General features: G+C 37.1%; 1 protein-coding gene across 2 annotated transcripts in view; it reads right to left on the minus strand.

The window, feature by feature from the left end:
* Positions 1-21668: 21668 nt before the first annotated feature.
* Positions 21669-23110, minus strand: part of VTA1 (vesicle trafficking 1) — a 41196-nt gene continuing 39754 nt past the window's right edge. For both annotated transcript variants that reach the window (XM_032983220.2, XM_042796009.1), the window contains one exon: positions 21669-22811. In XM_032983220.2, the coding sequence (XP_032839111.2) occupies positions 22666-22811 (146 nt within the window). In that variant the 3' untranslated portion in view covers positions 21669-22665. The remainder of the gene's footprint in view (positions 22812-23110) is intronic.

Genomic DNA, 23110 nt, shown 5'->3' on the forward strand with positions numbered 1-23110 from the left:
ATCTGAACAGTTTTCTGAGTTGCCCTCTCATGATCATACCTACTAGTATCACTAGAGGCCAAGCGAGATCCAATCCTATCCCATCCTCCATGGGATTTCATCCACCTCCCTGGCTAACATCTGCTGCTGCGATGCCATCAGGCAGGGACTGTGACAGGGCTTAAATCTTCACCTTACCTCCCCTCTGATAATGAATCCGAGTTCTTCCTTCAGCTGGAACTCATATGGCTTAATCTTTCTCTCTATCAAGCACCTTTGTAACACGTTGGTTGTAGGTTTTTAAATTGCATGTGGTAATCCTGCCACATTTACTAAAAGATGCATAAGGCCTTTAAGGTTTTGTCTGTTGGATGCTACGATGGGATCTCAAGACAGACAAAACTTTTCTGGTGGATCTGCCTGAAGTTCTTCCTGGAAGTGAGTATACTGAATACTCCAGCAAGACCTTCTACCTATACTGGCATACTCAGAACACAAACTAGAACCAGATGACTCAAAAGAGGTCTTTAGAGCTGCTAGATAAATCAGACAAAAATCAAAGCATTTGAAAAGAGGTATCTGTTGCCTGCTCTTGTCTTTGAATGGCAAGACCTTTACTTAAGGCCTGATTTCTAGTCCAGCAATTCCAGCAGGTTTCTACACAGCACTGAGCACTGCACTGTTGCCCTTGGGTGTCTATGAAAACTACTTTATCTTTATTATGTGCTTAGTCCCTGCTTTTCTCATAGTGCTCTCCTTCACTCTTGCATTGTGAACTTCTCCCTTGCTAAGTAAGCTTGCCTTTAGCAAGGGTGCAATCCTTACTTTCCTCTGCAGAGTTTTCTGGGCTGAGACAGCCTTAACTAGACAAGAAGGTAAGCTGCTTTCTCTTCTGCCTTCCAGCCACACTCTCCCCAATAAAATACACAGCATTAGGCACTCTTGGGAAATAAAAACACCTTTCCTATGTGCACGCACTGTACGATCCAACTGTTTAGATTTTTTTTTTTTTTCCCTAAGATCTGAAAACTACTGCAACGCTGTCCTTACTCTCTGAAGGTCTTCTCAGAGGCAATGAGATGATAGTCATGTGTGTATAATCTCCTACCACATGGTCTAAGAGATTAGAGCTATGGCTTTTGAAGGAAAGTCTATATTACCCTTCCTTCAAGACTAAACATTTAATATTGTCTTCCTCTTGAGATTCATTTTCTTGGCTGTTGCTTCAGGCTAGTTTATTCACAGGAGAGCTTCTAAAACTTTTGGATGCAGCAGCTTCCTTCCAAAGTCCTTTTGTATTTTGTCAAAATGACAAATTAATTAGCACATATTAACAGAAAATTTTACTTGATTTTGTCCTGTCACTGTAGGAAATTATGCTGTTTTCTCTGTTGCAAGGTAAGATACTGCCTTCTATTTGGATGCTGGCTGCATGGCCCTGTCAGCAGGACCCAGGGTTTGCAACAGAACCCTCACCTTGGTAGGAGCTACAGAATACATCTGAGGGCTGTATTAGTGCACATTTCTGTCCAGTCTTTCAGCAGCCACATCAGCAAGAAACCTCCCTCCAACTATTCTTTAATTGGACATAAATTAATGGTACATCTGAGAAACACCTCTCTTTCCATTATACAAAGTGGAAGCCTATGGATAGTCAGGGTTCCAGCTGAAGGATGGTGAGACCAACATGCAAACTCTTTAGAGACCATGCACACATTTGTGTTATTAACATACTGCAAAAATCCTTGTTACTTAGATCATTGCTGTTGTCATCCATGCCAGCTTGATTAAGCTTTCACAGCTAGCTAGCATGTGTTAAAGACAGATCCTTACTTTGCTGAGCAGACATACATCTAAAGAAATGACTGGAATATTGCAAGGACAAGCTATGAATGAGGCTCGTCTTCATGGCCTCTTTGAGGACTGTGACCTTCTAACACAAATAGTTCTCTCTGCAGGAAATATAACTACCACTGAAATTTAATGATGCTGGGAGAATATGCCAGAATAAATGTAAATTTTTTTATTGATACATACTGAATATTGAACTTGACAGAGAAAGTCAGGGTGAGAATCACTGACAGTGGCACTTGGCATTTATATCTGACATAGAACAGTCATCAATTAAGCTAAGATTTCCATTTGTTAATGGGGTAGCAAATGGTTGTTTGTCTGGCTGCATTACAGACCACAGCTAGAAAAGGCTACCTTTCCAGAAATCTATTTACCCCTCTGTTCATAAAATTAAAAAAAAAATATTGTTTGCCATCATATCAGTGTTCAAAATTAGAATTTAAATGGCCCTAGGTGGTGGGCCATCTTTCATTTACAGTCATTACAGAGCCATACAAAACCATTTATAAAGTGCACTTCATCACTTAAGGAACAAGTTCTTAAAGGTGACAGAATTTCATTTTTCAGTAAATGCTATGCCGAATATAATTTTTGTCCCATAAGTCACTGTCATTCTCCTGTCCATGTTTGAAGGTTTCCTCGACTTTTTCACTCCTAATTGCTCCAAGTCAATGCTTCTGACATCTCTGTTCCTTTCCCCACTGTACAGAAAAATTTCAAAGCTAAGGCTTTCCAATTTAAAATATTTTTATATATGGTTTAGTAGTTTGTGGAGCATATTTTAAGATATGGGAAAGGAACTTAACAATTAGCATGTGCAGAAATATCCATGTTTTTGACAGTAGGTGGAAAGGGTCATGGAGAACACACACAGTGCTCCTTTTAACTAATTCATCTTGACTAATGATGTTCCTCCTTTTGCTGGAACTCCATTTAAGAACTGGAATTTCCTTTGGAAGATCTTGCAGGTGACTGTAGTGCACACAAGTTGGCTATACTGTTTTAGACCTTATTTGTTTACTGTAACTGCTTGCCAGTTTTCAAGTGATTTGCAGTTTTTTCCACTATTGAGAATGCCTGGTGCAGTCTATTTCATATGGGCATGTACTACCTGGCTTCCATTAGAAAAATATTTTATAGAGGACGGCACAATGATTTAACTATTTTGTTGATTTCATTGCACTCCACTTGCCATACAGGATGCCTGTGCACACCTTGTTTTGCATTTACTGCTTTGCTTTGTTGTAAAAGACTTTTATTCTGCCTAGATACAACTATCAATCTGTACCTGTTCGTTAATTTGGTCATTTCCAATTCAAAATGCTACACAGTATTATTCATTAAGATTTGATGAAAAACAAAAAAAAAAAAAAAAAAAAAAAAGAGAGAGAGAGAGATATCAGATATAAAGATAATTCCACAGGTAAAGAACACTTCCTAAAAAGAAAAAAAAAGGTACAGGCCTTTGCACAGATTGTTGTACTTCATCAGCTGAGTCAACTCATCAACTTCATCAACTGAGACAACAATTACACCCTAGCACTGACCTGTTAATACTGAAATAATTTATATCCATCTGGAGGGAAGACTAAACTATATTACTAAAAAAGCATATTGATGTATTGATGTAACTCCCTACACAGTTATGCCGAAACAGAAATCATACAGAGCCAGCCCTAAGGTGTCACTGAAATACCTGAAAGGTATTACCAAATACTGCCTAAATATCTAATACTACATACCAAATCAGCTACAGAATTACTGGGTTTTATGTGGCAACTATTCAATAAAAACTAGAGCTAGGACTACAGAGACATAGTGCTCCTCCCAATATTAAAATCTGAGAAACTGTATATAAACTGAAGGTACTGAAAGAGAAAGCTTTGCTATTGTCTGTCATTAACAATGTTATAATTGTTATAGTCCTCAGCACCGAGATTTAATTAAATAGATTCAAACAGGCAGACCCACAGTAGGAAGAAACTTAAGGAGCAGCATAGAGTCAATTTTAAGGAAGGACTTATTTTTCATGCCTAATCTACTATTTCTAGTTATTGTTTACAATTCTTTCATGTCAGAGCACTGCTGTTGATGAAGCCATTTGTGTTTATTGCTTTTTACAGGTCCCTCAAAAATTGACATTTATCTTCTTTAGGTCTAATAATACTAATATACTAGTTTTAAAGAGCAGGCTGCAGTCCAGACAAAGCCTGTTAAATTCAACTTTAGTTCAAAGGGCAGCAAATAAAGGCTAACAGTGCCACGCTGCGTGACTAAGTCAGGCTCCACTGGAAAGCGAAGCACATGCTTACACAGCCTTAACAGGCAGTGAGCTACGTACAGCTAAGAACTACACCTAGCAGAGATGCAGGAAGTTCCTCTGATTTTTTTTGTGGTAAATCCTTTATCTTCCTCACTTCTTCAGGTAACACTCAAATTATAACTACAATTCATCTTTTCTCACTTTAAAACAGTATCTTTTGCACTAGAATCAACTACTGTCCGTATCTAACAGTTATTCAGGTATCACCTGCAAATTTGATACTGCTTTAGCAAAAGTTTCCAAATCAAGTTTAACTCCTGTCAGGGAACATATTGCCTGGAATTGAAGGTTAGAAATGTAGTTTTGGAAAGTTCACCTCCCTAGGTTAAAGTTAGCTTTGACGGATAACCTTTTCCACCTGTATATAGAGATGCAAATCAGAAGTCAATGAGGAAAACATAGTGCAGCTTGTCATGGGAACACACTGCATGGATTTTGCTACAGTGGCTCACTTGGCTTCAGTGAATTTGAGTGGAATTTTAGCTGCACCATGTTTAAAAATTGCATTTTTCTGTAGCATATGTATATGATAAGGAAATTACATTTAATAATTACTTCTTTAGTGCAAGTTCTACATTGGTATCAAAGTATGAAAGATCATAAAGACTCTTCTTCCCCCAAGACACAGTTCTTTTAGAAGTGTGTTATCTGAAGCATAGGCAATTCATGTGAACACTTTCAAAGTTTCTAAATACAAAAAGGAAACACTTTTTCCATTTGGGAAATTAGCAATTGGACTAGATGATCATTGTAGATCTCTTCCAACTGAAACAATCTATCCTATTCTATTCTATTTCTGTTAAAGGGATATATTGCTGAAGTACAGCTGATACCAAATGCTTCTCTACATCTGATTTGTTAGTAGGGTTTTTGCATGTACACTTCGAAAAACAGAAAGCATTTGTGCAAATTAAATTGGTGTTTCTGTGCACATCAGTTTCAAAATCGAACAATTACTGTATAGCAGTAAAACAGGTCTTCAAAGGCATTTTCATCTGAGGGGAAAAAATAGAGCACTATCAGCAACTAAAGTTTCTGTGCTAGTAGAAAATGCAGATTTAACGCACTAGGAATAATATTCCTAAAGTAAGCTCTTCCCCAGTAAAGGGCATCACCAAAATGCTTAATTTTGACAGACAAAGGAGTAATTGAGGACACTGTTACTTCACCAGGGGAACCTGTTTAACAGTAATTTAACGATTTAAGCATAATCTGACTACTTTTAAGCAACAACGCACAGAGACTGGTAAGATAATAAACCAGTTGTTGCAACCATCCACAGTACTGATGGGAGTGAAGCACCCCAACATCAGCTTCAACTGCAGTATTAGTACCCCTAACCTCAGGCTAGCAGGGATATCCAGCAACACTGAAATCCAAGCTGCCGCAGTTTTGCTGTTAGCAGTATTTAAGAGAACTGAGGTATGCTACTTTTGCTGCAATAATGCTCCTCACTTGATGTTAAACAGCCTGAAAAAATATGTCCTTGCTTTGCACATGGAAACAAAGAGCTCCCTTTTGGCTATCAGTTGGTCTAAATATTCAGCATTTCAATGGCATGGGGAGTGGGAAAAGGATATTTACACTACCCAACTTTAAGCACTTAACGTACTTCCTTCCCCCTCCTTGTCTCCAGTGTCTGCCAGGTTTACATTTGCTGCAGCTAGAGCACTTGTCTTCTCTGGGAACAAAACACCAGAAACAGCATATCACCTCTAGCTTTCTGATAAGCTGCAAGGAAACGGGATTGAAATTCACATGACAGGTACTCAGCTAATCATTTTTCATAAATGATAACGCTATTATATTAGATATTAAACAGGGAAAATGTGCTTGTGTGTACCAACAGAGCCATTCTTCTACTTCAAGTCATCTACAGAGAAACACTTAAAGAATCAGGTTCTCACTTAGTTGATATTTTTTTTTCCACATACACTTACGCAAGCTTATGATGTAAGATGACAACATCACCAGTTCTGGTGAAATAACAACTGAAGAGAGATGTCAGAGAATACCACTGGTTCTCAACTATGCAAAGAATTTATCTACAGAAAGTTAGTAGTGTCATCAAAACTATCACTGAGATGAGGAATATTAATATCAAACCAGAAGGCTGCCCTTGGAATGGACAATGTTGGAATAGGAACCATGAAGACATCAGAGTTTATAAATATATCAGTTTCCCCAAATTTCCTACAGTTACAGCTACAGTTCTCATAAACCACACATAGCTGAAGCTTCCTCACCTCGTTCCGAGAACTGCAGGGCTATATGGAAGTTGCTGTCTCCACCCAGGCAAACAGGTAATTTAAAGTGAACTGGCATCTGTTTGGTATTTTGAAAACAGAGAAGGTTTAAATAGTATTTATCAATGAAATTCAAAAGTCTTGCATCTCTGTGGGCATTTTAGAATGGGATATGAGGATTCTAAAGTTTTATTCTATACTGTATCATATTGTCATACATGGAATTATTAATCCTGCCCACTTGGATATAAGAGCTGGAAATAGGAACAGTGACAAAAATTAAATTTTTAATTCTTGATTGGTGAAAATGTGCAGTAAATTCCACGCAGGCCCATACTGTTCCTTCAGCAGAAGAATTCACAGTATGTCCTTACAGTTTATCCTTTTCTTGTACATGCAGTAAGTTTAACACAGTCCTACCTTATGACATGGTGACATGTCACTTTGTATTTCACTATAGCTACTTCTCCCCAGTGAAGTCTTCAGTCATGGAAGAGAGAAACTGAAAGGCAATTAAAGCTTCTGCTTATTTGGTGTGTTTGAAAATGTTACACTACCTGCGGTCATTCTCAGATTACATTTCTGTGCATCTGTCCAGAATTTGCATGTTAAAAAGATGCAGTTTCAATATTGACATTCTGGAGAGTTAAAAAGATATATTCAGAAATACCTTATGTTACTTGGATAATATGATCATTCCTATTACACTCATTTGCTTGTTTACATACCATTTGTCCTGTTTTCATTGTGGTAATTTCCACAGCATAGGATAGTACCAAGCATTCATTTATAACACCTTGTTCAGTTCTTCTTAGTCTAGGAGCTGTGATTGCCAGATCGAAAGCACAGCTAAAACTCAAACACCAGCAGACCTGAAGTAAGAAACTGGCAGTATGAGCACTAATGAAAAGGTTGGGTTTGACTTTCTAGAATGACCGCACACGTTGAATTCCAGGCATGATTTCTTTCCTTTTTCTAGCATTTGGATAACTTGAGTGCTGCCTGGAACCAGCTGTGTGTCTCCTGTGTAGTCCCTTAATGATCGTGAGTGCTTAGATCTTCTCCTGTAAGATTTAGAAGCCTTGATGGGTTATGGAAAGTGGAATTTACCCAGATATCCACCCCTCAAATTATTTGGACAGAATACACTGTTTCCCAGTTTGTTTCCCTTCTTCACCACTGGCGCCATTTATATCTAAATTATTGCATTAGCACACTTCAGGATCAAAGGTCATGAATTCATATAAAATACATACTAGAACATAAATGTTTCTTCACGTTTGGCAGAACTAGAGGAAAAAAAGCAGAACAATGCTGGAAGAGGGGATTAAAACAGAGAAAGCAGATTAGATCGTTCACTGGAGTAATCTATCACCATGCTGGATAGCAGCTCCAACCAGACAAGTAAAACAGGTGCAGTCAATGCCCCATTAAAGCCCAAAGTCTGGTTAGACAGAGGGAACCTGAGCGGTATGCGGCACGTCTCTGCCCTGAGCCCTGCCTCCCAGGCCTGCACCAGCACCCCACAGCAAGCATGCCAGCAGGGATCCTAAAGAAACATAGGTCTGAAGAACAGAATTTGTACCGAAAACACTGTGTGCAATAGCACATTCTCACAGTGCATTTCAGGATTGTCTAAAAAATTATGAGTAGCTTTTACTTCTACTGCCAGCTATCTTTGCAGAAAAGCAGAGAGATCGGTTCAGGAAGTCAGAACCCCTCCAATGCGGACATTCCTTATGGATGATTGAGGAACAGCCACGGTGGTGATCCTTCTTTTCTGAAGACAGATTAATTTAATCTTTTGTACACCAATGGCAAGTTCCTTTGGGAAGACAGTAAAATATATCAGAGCTTTATCATTAATAAATTTTATGATTAATACATTGTATCAGGTGAAGTAAGAAGCACCTGACTGTTGAACCTTTTATAATTTTGATTCCCCTCAATAGTAACTTTTCTTAAAATTTATAAGTTTTATCGAGTTTGTGCTACAGAAAATAGAAAACATGCTTAGTAGATGAAGGGCAACTAGTTGAATGAGACTTACAAGAATTTACTAGTACAGTAAAATGAATACTCTAAACATAACAGAAATCCTTCACTGAATCAAAGTAAAGGCTAGATTTTTTTTTTTTTTTTGTATTTCTTTAGTGCCAGTCCCATGTTAAGGATCGTTCATAAGTAATCAAAGTTAAATGTAAAAATGTACAGCTCTCCCTTTAGAAGTTCAGATCCGTTAGGAAGGTAGGAAAAGTCAAGCTCTGTCTGATCCTCTTCTCTGCATGGCTCTTCGTTTTGCCAAGGAAGCAGCACAACTGCTGACTCCAAACAGGCAAGAGTAGGAAGTCTAATTAGTCTGCAAAGAGATGGTTATTCCTTTGTAGTCTAATTGACACTGGATATATTTCAACACATTAATACACTCCCATTTTTGAAAGAAGAAGGGTGCTTTGTAAAACTCTGGCATGCTTACATCCTGTTTCTTTCGTAATGTATCGTACTGTGGTCAGAAATACTGTTCCTGGATACCCATCAGAGCAGTTTCCAAGACAAAATTAATACATACTTAAATCTTACTTTGTTTTCAAAATGGCACTCCTATTTGAAATAAATTAGTCAGAACTAAAGGGAAAAAAAAACAGCACACCTGTTGAATAGATAAATCCCCCATATAAAAATCTGGCAGCCATTATGCAGGGTAATGACAGCTAGTTATGCGAAGCTCAGGGATGTTGTTTGACACAGCGGTCTGCTTTGAACTCTCCCTCCTTGGTTCATCTGGGTTTGTACCCTAAGGTTTTGTTATTCATGAATCTTCCAAAACACAAAGCAAAACTTGATCACAATGGAGTCTGCATTGCAAAATACCGACTCATACCCTTTTCCCTCTAGTCTTGGTTTGCTGGATTGTCATTTTGGCAAAACTAGTCAAGTTTCACATCCAAAACTGTAATTAGAGAAAATACACAAAGATGTATCCTGTTAAGAAATAATACACTCAAAATTATAATGGAAAGAACAACTGAAACAACAGTATTTGACAGTGTGGAATAAGGCTATATACAAAAAAAATCATATGAAGTGATGTAATTTTCTCCTTCCAGTTTACAAATTGCTTGTCTTGTATAAGATACTCAAGAAAAATACATTAAGGAGAAAAAAATACCAATCACCTTTGGTTAGTCTGCTGACATTTAGGGGTTGGCAAGATACAGAAATAAGTGAATTCCTCCATCCAGAGCTAGGTTGCTTTGAACAAGAACACGGATCTAGAACAAAAAGTGAGAAGTTGTGGAAAACTGTATCCCAGAAAAAAACATAAGGGAATTCTATAGCATGTCAACAATGTCACAGCACAGGCAGAAAACTGCGCTCTCTGGAAGTGCCGAGGGGGGTATGCCAGCTGGTAACTACTGCTTCCATTCCCAAGCAAATCTTGGAAGCAGCAAATACTGTACAAGTAGGAAGCAACATATCTGAACAAATGTGACACAGAAAAATCTTCATAAAATATGCATAGTTCTTTTTATACCATGCACTCCACAGATACCAGACCCTGCTACTGCAAAGCAGATAGACAAAATCATGGCAGACGCTGATGACATTTAGTCTGTATAAACTTTGAACCTTTATACGCTCTGATGCTCTGCAGTCACCTATCACCAAAAAGTATCTGTCCCTTCTCCAAGAACCTGTAGCAATTATACGGATTCATGGAAATCACGCTTGCAGCAATGCGTAGAATAGCATACACCTGTGTAAGCATGTTCCATCTCAAGAGAACAAAGTAAGCCACTCACCAGCAACTCACCTAATTTTTACAACATAATGGTAATAAAAAAAAATGCTACTGACAAGTCTAAAGTACCTGCCATTACTGTTGCCACATTGCAGGGGTGGGATTTGGTTTCTTTTAAGCTGTTTATGTGATTTGTTCATGACTCATGGCAACTCCAGGAACCAACAAGCTGGCTGCATGCATGAAACAGTAATTGAAAGCAGTCAGAGTGCGCTAAACAGAATAAAAGGAATAATCTTTCCTCCGCATAAAGGTTCATATTGCATAATCATCTCTGCGTAGAATTCCACATACTTACTCAAAGTTCTGATTTTGTCCCCAGGAAAGTGCTAAATTCATCATTTTAGTTAAAGATCTTTATGGCTCTACATTCCTCCTGCCATAAGCAAAAAAATTGATGTCTAGACACTAAATTAGGTATGACAGAATCAGACATTACTAATCTGGAGACCAATGTTCACATGCCAAATTTTATTAGCTTTCTTTTCATGTCGAATCTGACCAGGTCATTTTCTTTGCTCCATGCCTATTTTGATGACACTAATCAGAATTTGTGGTGCCAGGAAAGGGAACTACTTAAGAAATCTTTATTTGCGTTCAACAGTTGAAGGTGTGCAACTGATTCCAGGATTTAATGTGACCATGAAGTGATGCTGGCTTGTTTGCAAATGCCGTTAACACAGGTTATGAACCTCCATTTGGTGGCAAATGTAGCATTTATAGAAATATCAGATAAAAATGGATGTGCTATGCTATCTTTTAAAGCTACCCTTTCCAAGTGCAGAATATGTTTAAATGTCTGTGAGGCAAAATATAATTTTGCATCAACACTTCCTAAACTTTTTATTTTTCCTGTATCTGGTCTAAAACACAATTTTAAGTACAAAAGTAGTTAGTTGAGCACATTAATTTAGTTAATACTCTGGATAAAAAAATGTCTGTGCAAATCTCTAATTCTGCACAATCAAATGAACCTATGGTGTAATTCACTAAGAAAAACGAAGGAAGACTGAAATTTTCTGGGGAAGTTTCCTTTCCCAATTCTAGCCTCTTTTTTTAGTATTTTGAGACTTCAAAACAGAAAACCTCTGGTTTCAATTATCTCTTGCCAGAGACAAATATTAATTACATTAAAAACTATAATGTCTTTTACACTTAAAAGAATGAAGCACATATTCATTATGATGCCCACATAAACTAAAAATAGAGGCTTACAGTATTGAAATAAGAAATTAGCATACATGTCCCCCCAAACCCTCACTGTAATAAAGATGTAGACAGTGCAATTTTCAACGCTTGTTTTATTTTATAATCTGGTTTCATTTTTCCTTTCTTCCATCCACTTCTGCGTGGAAATTTCTGTCAGATGTGCTTTCCAAATAAAGTCCTTTTACTAGGCATTGCCCAGAGCATAGCTGGAAAGAAGGATAAATATGAATGTCCACCCTAAATTTTCTATTATTTTGTATTTTGCATGTGCATTTATCATTTACATTGCACCTTCATCATCAATATCTGCTATGGTCATTTTAGTGATAAAAAAGTGTCTTAAAAACTTGTATTAGTTACCTAATTCCCTCAAGAAGCATTGCCTACAGATACAGCAGCGTTAGCTAGTGTATTTCTCTTTTCAACCATTTCCATCTGCTCCTTCACAATGATACATTTCCAGCAGCATCTGCCCCACTGTCATCCATGGTTTCAACCCGTTCCCATGTCACCATGTCACAGTCTACTGAGAGGACCTTGGCACCAAAACTGCCAGTTGCTTGTGGACACTGATGAGACAACCTGAATGAACTTCTATGAACAGAAAAAGATGAAGCCAATACAGCATTCACCCAGCCTCCGTGCTGTGAATAGCCTTAAGGATGAGGACAATGGCTTCAAGCGAAACTCTGATACCATCTTTAGAAAAAAAACTTATGGTGAATCCTCAAAGTAACCTAGACCTCAAAGGCTGCAAAATAATCATGTTTGCACCCTAGACACTGACTTTTTCCTACTCTCCTGACTAGATTGATAGCTAGTAGAAGAGGCATTTTTTGACAGAAGACAGTATAGCCTTTGGTCAAAAGGCAGGTAAATAAAAAAATACAAAGACTAGACTAAGTCACAGTAAGGATCCTGCCTTTCAATAAAGGGAGAAGCCATCACCAAATACTTCAAACACAATAGGCAAGAATATTCTGAAACCTGCAGCTACAATCAGCAGCTGTACCGCAGCTTCTGTATTCAATGCCTGAGACACCTGATCCATCAACTGACTCCCAGGAAGTGGACAGCCTTCTGGTACTACAAAGAGGACTCTAAACTGGAATAGACCTGATCAGGTCTGATTTCACTGAGAAATCTGAACCACCGAAGATGACACTTGTGATATTCTTCACTTAAATATGTATTCATGTTTTTAAGGTTGAAGACTGACCAATAATACATTCATATTTGATGACAACAAGTAACTTAAATTCCCTTCCCCCTAGGCATATTCTGAGCCTGATTCTGTTAGCAAGTCTAACAAGGTAATGGGAGTTTCATGGGAGGAGTTCTAGAAGAGAAAAAAAAGAACAAGTGTTCAAATGTAGCGAAGAAAAACAGTTTCATAATTTTGAGCATGTATGAGGTTACCAGCTGTCAAACACTGGAGATAAATGGCATCTGAAATGACATTAGGTCAAAGAGGCCAGTCATAGTACACAGAGGATGAACAATTTGGATTGTATTCCACAAAAAGATCTCCAAACAATTCCATTATAGCTAGAATTTGTAACATCAAAGATTATATTGGTACCTTTATGGAGGATCCTATATGAAGTCTGCAGGAAGTTGCCTGTGTGGGATTTAAGAGACTGAGGGCAAGACAGCACAGCATGTATAATAGATTCACTGTTTTTTTAGAGTGGAAGGAGGTCCCCTAGAGACAAAAAGTATCAAAGTAGCTATGCTTATTAAAATTACAACCTCACTGTACAGGTGCTAAACATGGTTTCCTTCAAAGGATGACTTCTTATTGCAGGATAAATCTTCTTCAGGAATCAACAGACACACAGCAGACCTTAATGCATGTGCTCTGGCATCACCCTGGGAGGCCCAGGGAGTTGTATGACAATAGCCTTATGTCACTAACATATCCAGATCGCAGAAAAATTATTTAGCGAGTCTTCAAGTATTATCAAATCGTCAAGTGGTTGACAGTCTTCTACTATAAACAAAGCCACTCAGTTCTTGTTTGTTCACTTTTTAAAGGCTGCAGTAGGCATGGTGGATACTGCATTTAGTCACATAAACAAAACAAACCTCTTCCGCAGTTTTTTGTACGTTTTGTCAAAGTTCTTAGATATTTGAGTATAATGTTAAGTATTTTGAACTTGACCACCCAGTGAGTACCAGTCAGCAAGACTTTTGTTTTGCAGTTATGATACAGGAACCTACCAAGATGTAGGCTGATTCGACATACTATCCTTGCAAAGTACTTCTGCCATTTGCTTGCCAAAATCTCAAGAAACTACTTTAAATCAAAGTCTTAATAGACAGAGTTTCAGAAGAATGGCCGATACTCACAGGTCTTCTCTAGAGTGACCTACAAAGAAAAAGCCTCTTACGTCTCTAAAAACATTATGTCTGGAAAACTCACGGTTCCCACCCTGTGATTTGCATTTCCATTTTCTAAAGGCTTGAATGTGAAAGAACTTTTAAGTTGGGAGGCATAAACTGATGTTTTCTCTTGAGAGATCTCAAGTCCTTACGTTTTGCATAGCTGAGGACTAAAAAGACAAGGAGGTTGACTGAAGATCAAGAAATTTCTAGTCAGGAGACTATCAGAACACTAGTAATTGAGAGTGAACGCTTGTAGAAAGTCATCTTATTTTTAAACTAAGACTGGAGCTGCGTGAACCAAGGGAAGAAAGAAGAGGGCTGTTCTGAGGCTTGTCCTGAAGATTTGCACATTGCACAGATGTTTGTGGCAGCACCTGTGTCTACAGTGACTGGAAAGACTCAAAGCAATCAAAAGAGGCAAAATGATCTTTGAAAAGGTGAACTGTGACAGAGGAAGAAGTTGTGGAATTAGGGTTTAGATTTCAGTAGACAGTAATCTTGATAGGTATTTCCATAGTCAGAAACTAAAGAAATTGCAGGTGCTAGAAAAGCAGTAGCAGGGTGTTTAGCATACTCCAGTGTTCTTAGGTTCAAATTGCTTAGTGCTTTGACCAAAACCACATGGATCTATAAGCTTGACACCTACAGGTAGAAACATTTACAGATTACTTCACAGAAAACTGACTGAACAGTAGCAACAAATATTACACAGTTACTATGAAAAGTGGCTGTAGAAAGGAATTTTCACATTTTACAGTTTGTATCCCACGTGAGCTTCAGCAGGGACAACTGCTAAGCACTCCAAAGAGTCTGCGGGAGAAATATATCATCTACAGCTGTAAGGGGAAAACAGCTTCAACAGTGTTCACAGCGCTTTCAAAAAAGAGCTAAATGTTCTGATTTAAGTAGGTGGTGAAGAGTGAACAGGAACAGAAGCTGTCCTCTTTCATGATCACCTGCAGTATACGTGGCAGGGCCTGTACTGTGGGGCATGTACACATTCCTGCAGCTGTTGCTGAGAATCAAAATTTCTTAGCTATGAGGAGCTCTGTTTAGATATATCTGTAACATAAAATACACTGATAGGGCCTGCACAGGAGTACTGTCCTCTTCTGCATATCTAGTGCAATTAGCTTCAATATGATTTATCATTATTATTTTGTATAAAGTACAAATAAAATCCCAGCATTTCCCAACAGAAAACATAAATGGAAAAAATATCAATCAAGACTTCTGTCTCAAGATCTGTCAGTATAAAGATTATGTGATTAGAATCCTCACACTGGAGAACTAGCAGCATACCACACTTGGATCTGTTAAAGCCATTGCCATTGTTCTAGCTATATTTTACTGAAAAACTAGCAAAGCTTTCTACCCAAACACAGCAAACACTTATGTACATGAGTACTCTTATTTCCTCAATAGAACCATTCACATGGATGAAGCTACTCAGGCAAGTAAGTGTAAGATAAAGGCCAGATGTGTGTAAAGCTTCTATTATCAAAGGGCTGCTGAGCTGAAGTGCAGCAGTCATGAGTACCTGCATGCCTGTTTTACAAATACAGATTTAATATCTACACTGAATAAAGTACTTTTCCCAGGACTGTGCTGATACACTTGATTCCTTCAGCACAAAAGAAATATTTGCTGCTTTTCACAACAGCTTATAGGGATTTCAGTATGGACTAGTTGCTGCAAAGCTGTAGTCACATCAAGAGATATGGCCTCTAATTTGATCAGTGCTGTATTTTGACAATGTGCTCTAGATCTAAATCTTTTACAGGCTTTTCATATTGCAAGTTTAAAAGGTGTCTCCATTCAGAAACATGCAGACTGTGAATATTCTTCCAGTCACAAGCAAACATACACTAGGTATTGAATTCACACAAAGCATAAAAAACTCTTAATTCTGCCCCACACTCACTATTATTCACAAAATGCTTTCAATGCATCACAACAAACATTAGACCTAATAAAGACAAAATAATGTGTCACTGGAAGATACTGGGAGAAATCAGATCATCACAACGTCTTAGATCCTGCAGTGCCTTTTTTTTACAGTAACATTGCCAGGTATTTTGGGAGATGGGCCAATACTCAAGGTTGAACAGAAGCAAGAAAAACCTTCCCAAACGCTCACTGACTGACAAACTGACATTTTAACTCTAGAACCACTTCAATCTTGCAATCCAATCCATGAATTTGTCAAGATGTCTTAAAATAAATTAATGCTTTGTCCCTAGTGCCTTAAAAAAGCCATTCCATAACTACAATTAATCTTTTTTTCAACAGGTAATATTTTCATCATCTCAGTAGCCCTTCTTTGTATCTCTCACTAGTAAATAACTTTCATCGATAATGATCAGAATCAAACCCAGTATTATAAGTGACTGTATTTACTCCGTACTGGAACAATCTCATCCTAAATTCACATTAGCCCGCTGAACTAGGCGAGGCCGATGAGAATTACTTCAGCTTCCAGTATCCTAATTTTTATTGAATATTTTCTTGTTAGAACCCGAGTGACTTTGTATTTTCAGTTTCACTCCATTCTAATCCTTTGAAGCCACAGAATTTTCCCCTGTTCCCTGCAGGACTTGCAGTACCTCCCAACTTCATCTCATCTACACGTTACCCGTGACTTAGATGGTGATCTCAACCTAAGTCACTGATATATGAAACAGGATGTGTCCCTAGGCTGATCTCTCTCCATTTCCATCCTGAAAAGAATTTCAAATTTACTGCAATCTCTTTTTCCACCAGCTTTAATCCATCTTTTAATGCTCATTTTTATCTATTTCCACTGGAGTATTTTTAGAGCCTTATGTCAGACATCACTTTAAGTAAATTAAAATCATTGTATTAATTTTCTAAAAACTTAGTGTCCCAAACCACCCAGGTTGAGAGGCAGAATGAAAGAGCTAGGAAGAAACACACTATATGCTATCATACCCAAGTTTGAACTTTAAGTCTTTTGTTCACAATCTGAATAAGCATTTGCTTCATCTTGTGGTTAAACTAACAGGTTTGAAGTTGACCACAACTTTTTTTCCATACAATTGCTTTATTTGCTGTTCTTCTGCTGTAAAATACCAACTCTGAATTTATAGAACCATTAGAAGTCCTTATTACTGGATTTATACTTATTTCAGTATTGTAGAATGGAGGTTATGTTGGTTCTCTGATAAATCCAACATTTTAAGATTTGCATTAAATATTACTACTCTATATAAAATGCTGTCCGTGACTTACAACTACACTGCCTCCATACCTCAGACCTCTTAATTCCTGCCCACTGTCCCCTAAATTATCCTATCAAGTTTTTTTCCATTCTCATTATACATCTTCTCATTATATAATGCTTTCTCTACTTCTCCTAAAAACTCTATTTATTTTGGGAACTTGCTACCACAATCTACCCTTGTATTGTCATTGCTCTTCAGGATTACAAAAATCTCGACTATATTAAGTGTTAAATCTAAAAGAATTAGATGGAGGCAAGAAAAAATTGACAATTTCACCAACTGCTTCGCTGGAGGTCTCCAAACTCCTAGAGATCAGTTTGCTGGGTTCTGACTGGGAATACAGCTCTGAGTACAGTTGATTTCCACATATCCTTCTTTAAATATTGTAGTCATACTGCTGCTAAAGAGCCTCTGAAGGTCAGGAGGGAAGTACAATCGCTACATTTTTCTCCACAGCACATACCAGGTAAAACCCAGACTTATTAATCTGCCCAAATTACCTGAGAATGTCTAAACATGTGGGCTATCACTCCTGCTTAGCATGGTATTCAACCACAACAACCTCCCCTCTAGCTATGGGAACAACACAGAATAAATACAGACAATGAAAAAGGGGATGCAAATGAAAACCAAAAGGAAAGCACATAATCAGGAGATAGCATTTTAAGGGCAAACATGGAGCTCTGTAGTTCTCTGCAGAGTCCATGCAGTAATTTATGCAGTCTCCTAAGTTTTCCCAAAAGGGCCACATCAAATCAATTTTAATTATTTAACAAGTATGACATAATTAATGAGTGCAAAGGTTCCAAGTATGAGAAGATCAGCTCCTCTCCATTTTCAGAATGCTTACAGCTTGTATTTTTTTCCTTCCTTTTCAGAGCTAGACTTAGTCTCTGCTATCATTTCCTCAGCTAGGTTAACTGTTTCCTGTACTATAACTCATATTTTTCCCAGTCTGTGGTAAAAAAAAATTGTTTTTTTGGTCATTCTAATGCTTCTCCCCATCTCTCTTATCTTCCTGTAATCTTTTAAGCTCAAGCTGCTTTCTCATCTTTCATGGTTCTAAAAAAAAAAAAATAATTAAAAATCAGTCAACAATTCTAACCTCATTCCAGTCACTGACATGTTCCCATCCCATGGGATGGGGATTGTAGGTATTTCTTCCATTTTCTTCTGCAATCATTTCTGTGCCCCCTCTTATTCTGTGGAAAGTATGATTTCTTTTTCTCCCCTGGCATACATCTCCACTCCTTTTCAAGTTTGTTTTCAATGCTCTTATTTACAAAGTTCCTATTCTGAGATCATTTAGGGCATTACATTCAGAACGATCTCTATGATCAGACTGTTCCAATACTCTTGTAAGCCAAGAGAGCTCTGCTGGCAACATAATATTATCTTCTTGCTCATAGTGAAATATCTAATGCAAATTCATGTTTTCTCCAGTTCTCTTGTTACTACAGCTGTGCACTGAAAGGTAGCAATGCAGTAAGAAAAAAGTATTGCTCATTTTCCCAACAAACTTGGTTAAAATTTCAACATTTAAAAATAGGTACTCTGAGGTGATTGTGAAGAACAGTTGCTGTCAGTATCAGGATGCACTGGTGGTTTAGAAACTTGGCATCAAACTTCAGGTTTTTTTAATACAGATATCCAGGCTCAGGCTCTAATTCCATACACCGCATGACAAAGGAGATTTTAAAAGAATGCAAGAATTATACTTTATAAGCAAAGGCACTTTCCAATCCTAGTTAGAACATTACTAAAAAGACTTTACAATAACAGAAACTACCTTTGATCTTTTGTAAATCTAACTTCTTCTAAATTTATGTTCTCATTCTTTTTGTACCAGGCTCCTATTTTACTGTTGACATGAAAAAGGAGAAAATCAGAGATCTGGAATACTGCACAATTAAAGGTTAACTTTTGGCACTATACATTTAAAGTTTAGCAGTAAGGACAACATTTGTCAGCAGTATCTATATAGTTGTATCTGACATTTTCTAAGTACTTGTAAACAAGGTACTGATTATCGTTTTTTGGAAGGCATTCTTAGAGCCCACCATTGAATTTACATGCATTATATTATAAATACACAGACACACGTGTCTGCACACAGGCCACTACCCCTCCCCAATTCTACTTCAGACAGTAAGTTTCTCTGTTGTTAATTCCTCATAGGTAAGTATTATATAGCATCAAATACTACAGTTACAATCACATTCTGGAATATGATCATATTTAAGTCTGTGCTTCTGCAACTTCACTTACAAAGGACATAATTAAAAATTCCACCTGAAATGACTGCAACAATTTGAAAAGAACACCCCCAGTATTAGTAAATCTAATTAGTGCATATTTGGAAAAAATCACCATTTCATAAACAATGACCTGCTCCGCAAGACACTTTTCAAAAACTTTTGTAGGAATTCTGAAGCATAATATGGAACTTTATACTTTCACCTTTCTGCAGGTAAAGAACTGCAAAAACAGTAATACCAAAGCCTTTCAAGTAACAAACATTGAACAGATTTACTACAATTCTAGCTTATATATGTAGCAAAACTGAACATGAAGTATCTGACAGAAAATGCTTCTTTCTGCTTTCTTAAGCAAGATCGAGTAGACTGAGAATTCACAACCCAAATGAGAAAGCCCAACAAACATGTAAATGGCAATCACACTGAAGAAGAGCTGTCAACAGTAGCACACAACAAAAACATCACTCTCCTTTATTTAATACTGTATTTCTGTATGCTGGGAATTGGTTTTAGAGAAGCTATCGGTTGGTATAATTCAGAGCAGCTGTAAAATGAATCAGTCAACACTTAAGGCTCACACAATATTTAACAATGGGGCCATAAATTCCAGTGCCTACCACAAATTCCAATTTGGAATAATTACAGACTACCTACCTACATTCTCCTGACATTTTCAAATATGTGCACCTTCTGAACTATTCTGCAACACTGGCTTATACTTTTGGGCTATCTGCCACATTTAAAGCTGTCCCAGAGGCTATACTTAAGAGAACTGAAATGTATTGCTATAACATACTTTAGGCATCAGTTTGGATGAAAAATACTCAAGAGTCTGTTGCAACAAATGTTAGCTAGCAGTTTAAAGATGTGACTTCAAACATGGTTAGATGGGCTGTTACAAAACTTCTGCATGAAAAAATAAATGATCAGAGCAAAATAATTTTGTACAAAATAAAACTCAATATGCTAATTGAAGTATTGTGGATTGAAGGTTGGTATTAGGATATGTCTAATTTTACAGAATCAGTGAGGAATTTATAAACTAATTTATTTTCAGAAAGAATGTCTTGATAGCTTCTCTAAGAAATTCTTAAACTTTTGTATTAGCATTTTCATCTCCATTCCCCTCAGATACACTTATTTTAACTTCTTTCTAGGCAGAAAAAGGTTACACATTTGTAAATGATCACTCAAAAAACCTGCTTTTGACTTTTTCATTGCTTATCGCTTTTTCACTGATGATTCTCTGGTTTGCTAGAGGTACCTGGAGGTTCAACAAAATCACGGCCAACCGACAATCTTTTTATACACTTTAAGAAATACTTAAATTTTTGTTTGCAACCTTCTTAGTTAGGTATTTCCATTTCATATAAATCAATCACCTCTACCCCCCCCCAAACAATTAATTGAAAAGCCTCAAATTCATATAGTGTTATATTATAGCTTGCTTGGTTTTCCATGTAATACAAAAGCCTTGAAGTTCTTTTAATTATTTTATAAATAGAAACAGGAAAACTGACTTTCCTCTTTCAAGTGCTGGGGACTGAAGCTGGTATTAGTAAATAGTGGTATGATCCCCAAATGAAAGCAACTTCTGATTTTTTTATAGCAATGCAATATAGATATTTCTACATTGATCAGTATTCTGCATCCTTCTTTCAACTGAAAAGCATCTTTTCCAATCACAGTGTAACACCACAACAATATACATGGAATAATTTACAGTAATTCAATTTGATACTGAAGTGAGGGATCCAGCTTGAATGAAGCACTGTACAAAACAGGCTTATTGCTCAAGTCTGTACAGCATTACTGTAAAATAAGTTTCAGACTGATTTATTCTTGATTTCCCAAACCGATTAAAATCAAATCCAAATCACTCTCCAGATTAGCATGATATCCCGTATCAGAAAGCAAAATAAACACCACCAGACGTTCTATCTATTAAATCTCAGCCAAGTAGAAAGCTTAAGCATACATTTACAAGTTTCATACTACCTTTTTCAAACCTGCTGTCAAAGACTTTACACTTTTAAAAGGATACAACCAGCTGAACTTTAATTCATGCCCACATTTGATTTTCTTTTCCTCGTCTTTTTGCTTTGAATATCACTTATATTAGCCACTGCAAAACAATGGAGCTATATATATAAAGAATATGTGGATTTGATCCGACAGCTTGGAAAGACAGATCAGATGACGTCATTAAAATTATTACATAAATCAGACATGCTTTATGGTGTACTCAATTATTATGTCACACCAGTTAGAAGACTACTACTTCTTTCTCTTAAACAGCATGGATATATTTTTAACAATCAAGAGCTCTATAATTGCAAGGGCAGACCTCATACAGACTCAAAATTCAGTTTCCAAGATATTTTAATTAAATCCCAATTCCAAAAAGTCTCTACAACAAAGCAGACAGGAAGAATATTAGCTGGAAATAAGAAGCTCTATGGCACTAACACCAGAGATGAACCTATACCACTTTAATGGCTAAAGAACAGGCCTTTTTTTCAGCCTCTTAAAAAGATGAAACAGCTACAAGGTAAATCTCCCTAAAAGTTCATGTTGTTTAGAATCTCTGCCTCCGGTTACAGGATCATCTCTGATAAATATTAGTACTTTCTCTTAATTACCCACACATATACAGAATTGTAAGTGTTACACAAAAGGAGTAAGAACCAATAATCAAGAATACATTTAGCAGTCCCTACAGTTGTGGGGGATTGGGTTGGAACACCATCAAAATGACTCTCTGAAGTATCAAGAGAGGTTTTTTCCAGCACGTTTTAAAATGAAATACAAATGTCCTCAATTCTCCCTCAATTTTTAGTTATGTCTCAGATAATAGCCAAATAATTTATGTATAGAAAAAAGTTCTTCCCATCGTGGATCTGTCAGCCTTCTCACATGTTCTCATTTCAGGAAGAAAGCACTAATCTTATTTACCATTTTAAAGCTATTCTACTTATTAAATAATTGTTTGAAATAATAAAATCAGAGTAAGAATTTTAACAGATCATTCTTAGGCTCGTTTTTTACAGATTCAGCATTTTCCCATTCCAGTAATCTACATATTGCAAGATGAATTCTAACTCTTGAGCAGTGTTCACAGTACTCTCTCCAGGATTTTGCTTACATCAAGCCACTGCATTCATGTTTCTAGCTCCACTGTTTGTAAAATGAAAACAGAATTCCTACTGTACCATTAATTGCTAATCTGACACTGAAACAGTGATCTCATTGCCATGGGTGATGGGATTGAGAACTTCTGTATAACTCCACACTTTTAACAGGTACAGTAATAAGGTCTTAGTTCTTTAGGCAAAAGACATAGATCTGCTGGATAAAGGCTTCATTCTCTGCCCGTAATCAGTAACTTGAGGGCCTTCTGTAGATTCTGCACAGCAGTGCTCACATCTTCATACTGCAAAGCACTGCCAGCATATTTGCAATACTTTTGAGCTCTGGCAAAGTCCTCTGGAGTCAAACGGACTTCCCCTGCAGAAACATAAGTGTTACAAAGTTACTATAAAGGGAATCTGTCTGAGGCTTCCTTTCACATGATTTCTGTGTTTAACTTATAGTTGCAGTAATACTATAAAAACCAGGCTAATATTTGTGGTAATACCAAGCTATGGTGTTTCTCCTGTTCACTTTTCTTTCCATTCATATAATGCCTAATGTCTTTGCTGCTGGCATATGAAAAATATAAGAGGACCTTTCTAAACACTGGTATTTGTATGACTCAGTGCCTTTCAAAAGTAAGTCAATACCTTTGAGAAAGATCTCCTCTTCAT

The sequence above is a fragment of the Tyto alba genome, unplaced genomic scaffold (assembly GCF_018691265.1).
Source record: "Tyto alba isolate M040663 unplaced genomic scaffold, T.alba_DEE_v4.0 Super-Scaffold_22, whole genome shotgun sequence".
Classification (NCBI taxonomy): domain Eukaryota; kingdom Metazoa; phylum Chordata; class Aves; order Strigiformes; family Tytonidae; genus Tyto; species Tyto alba.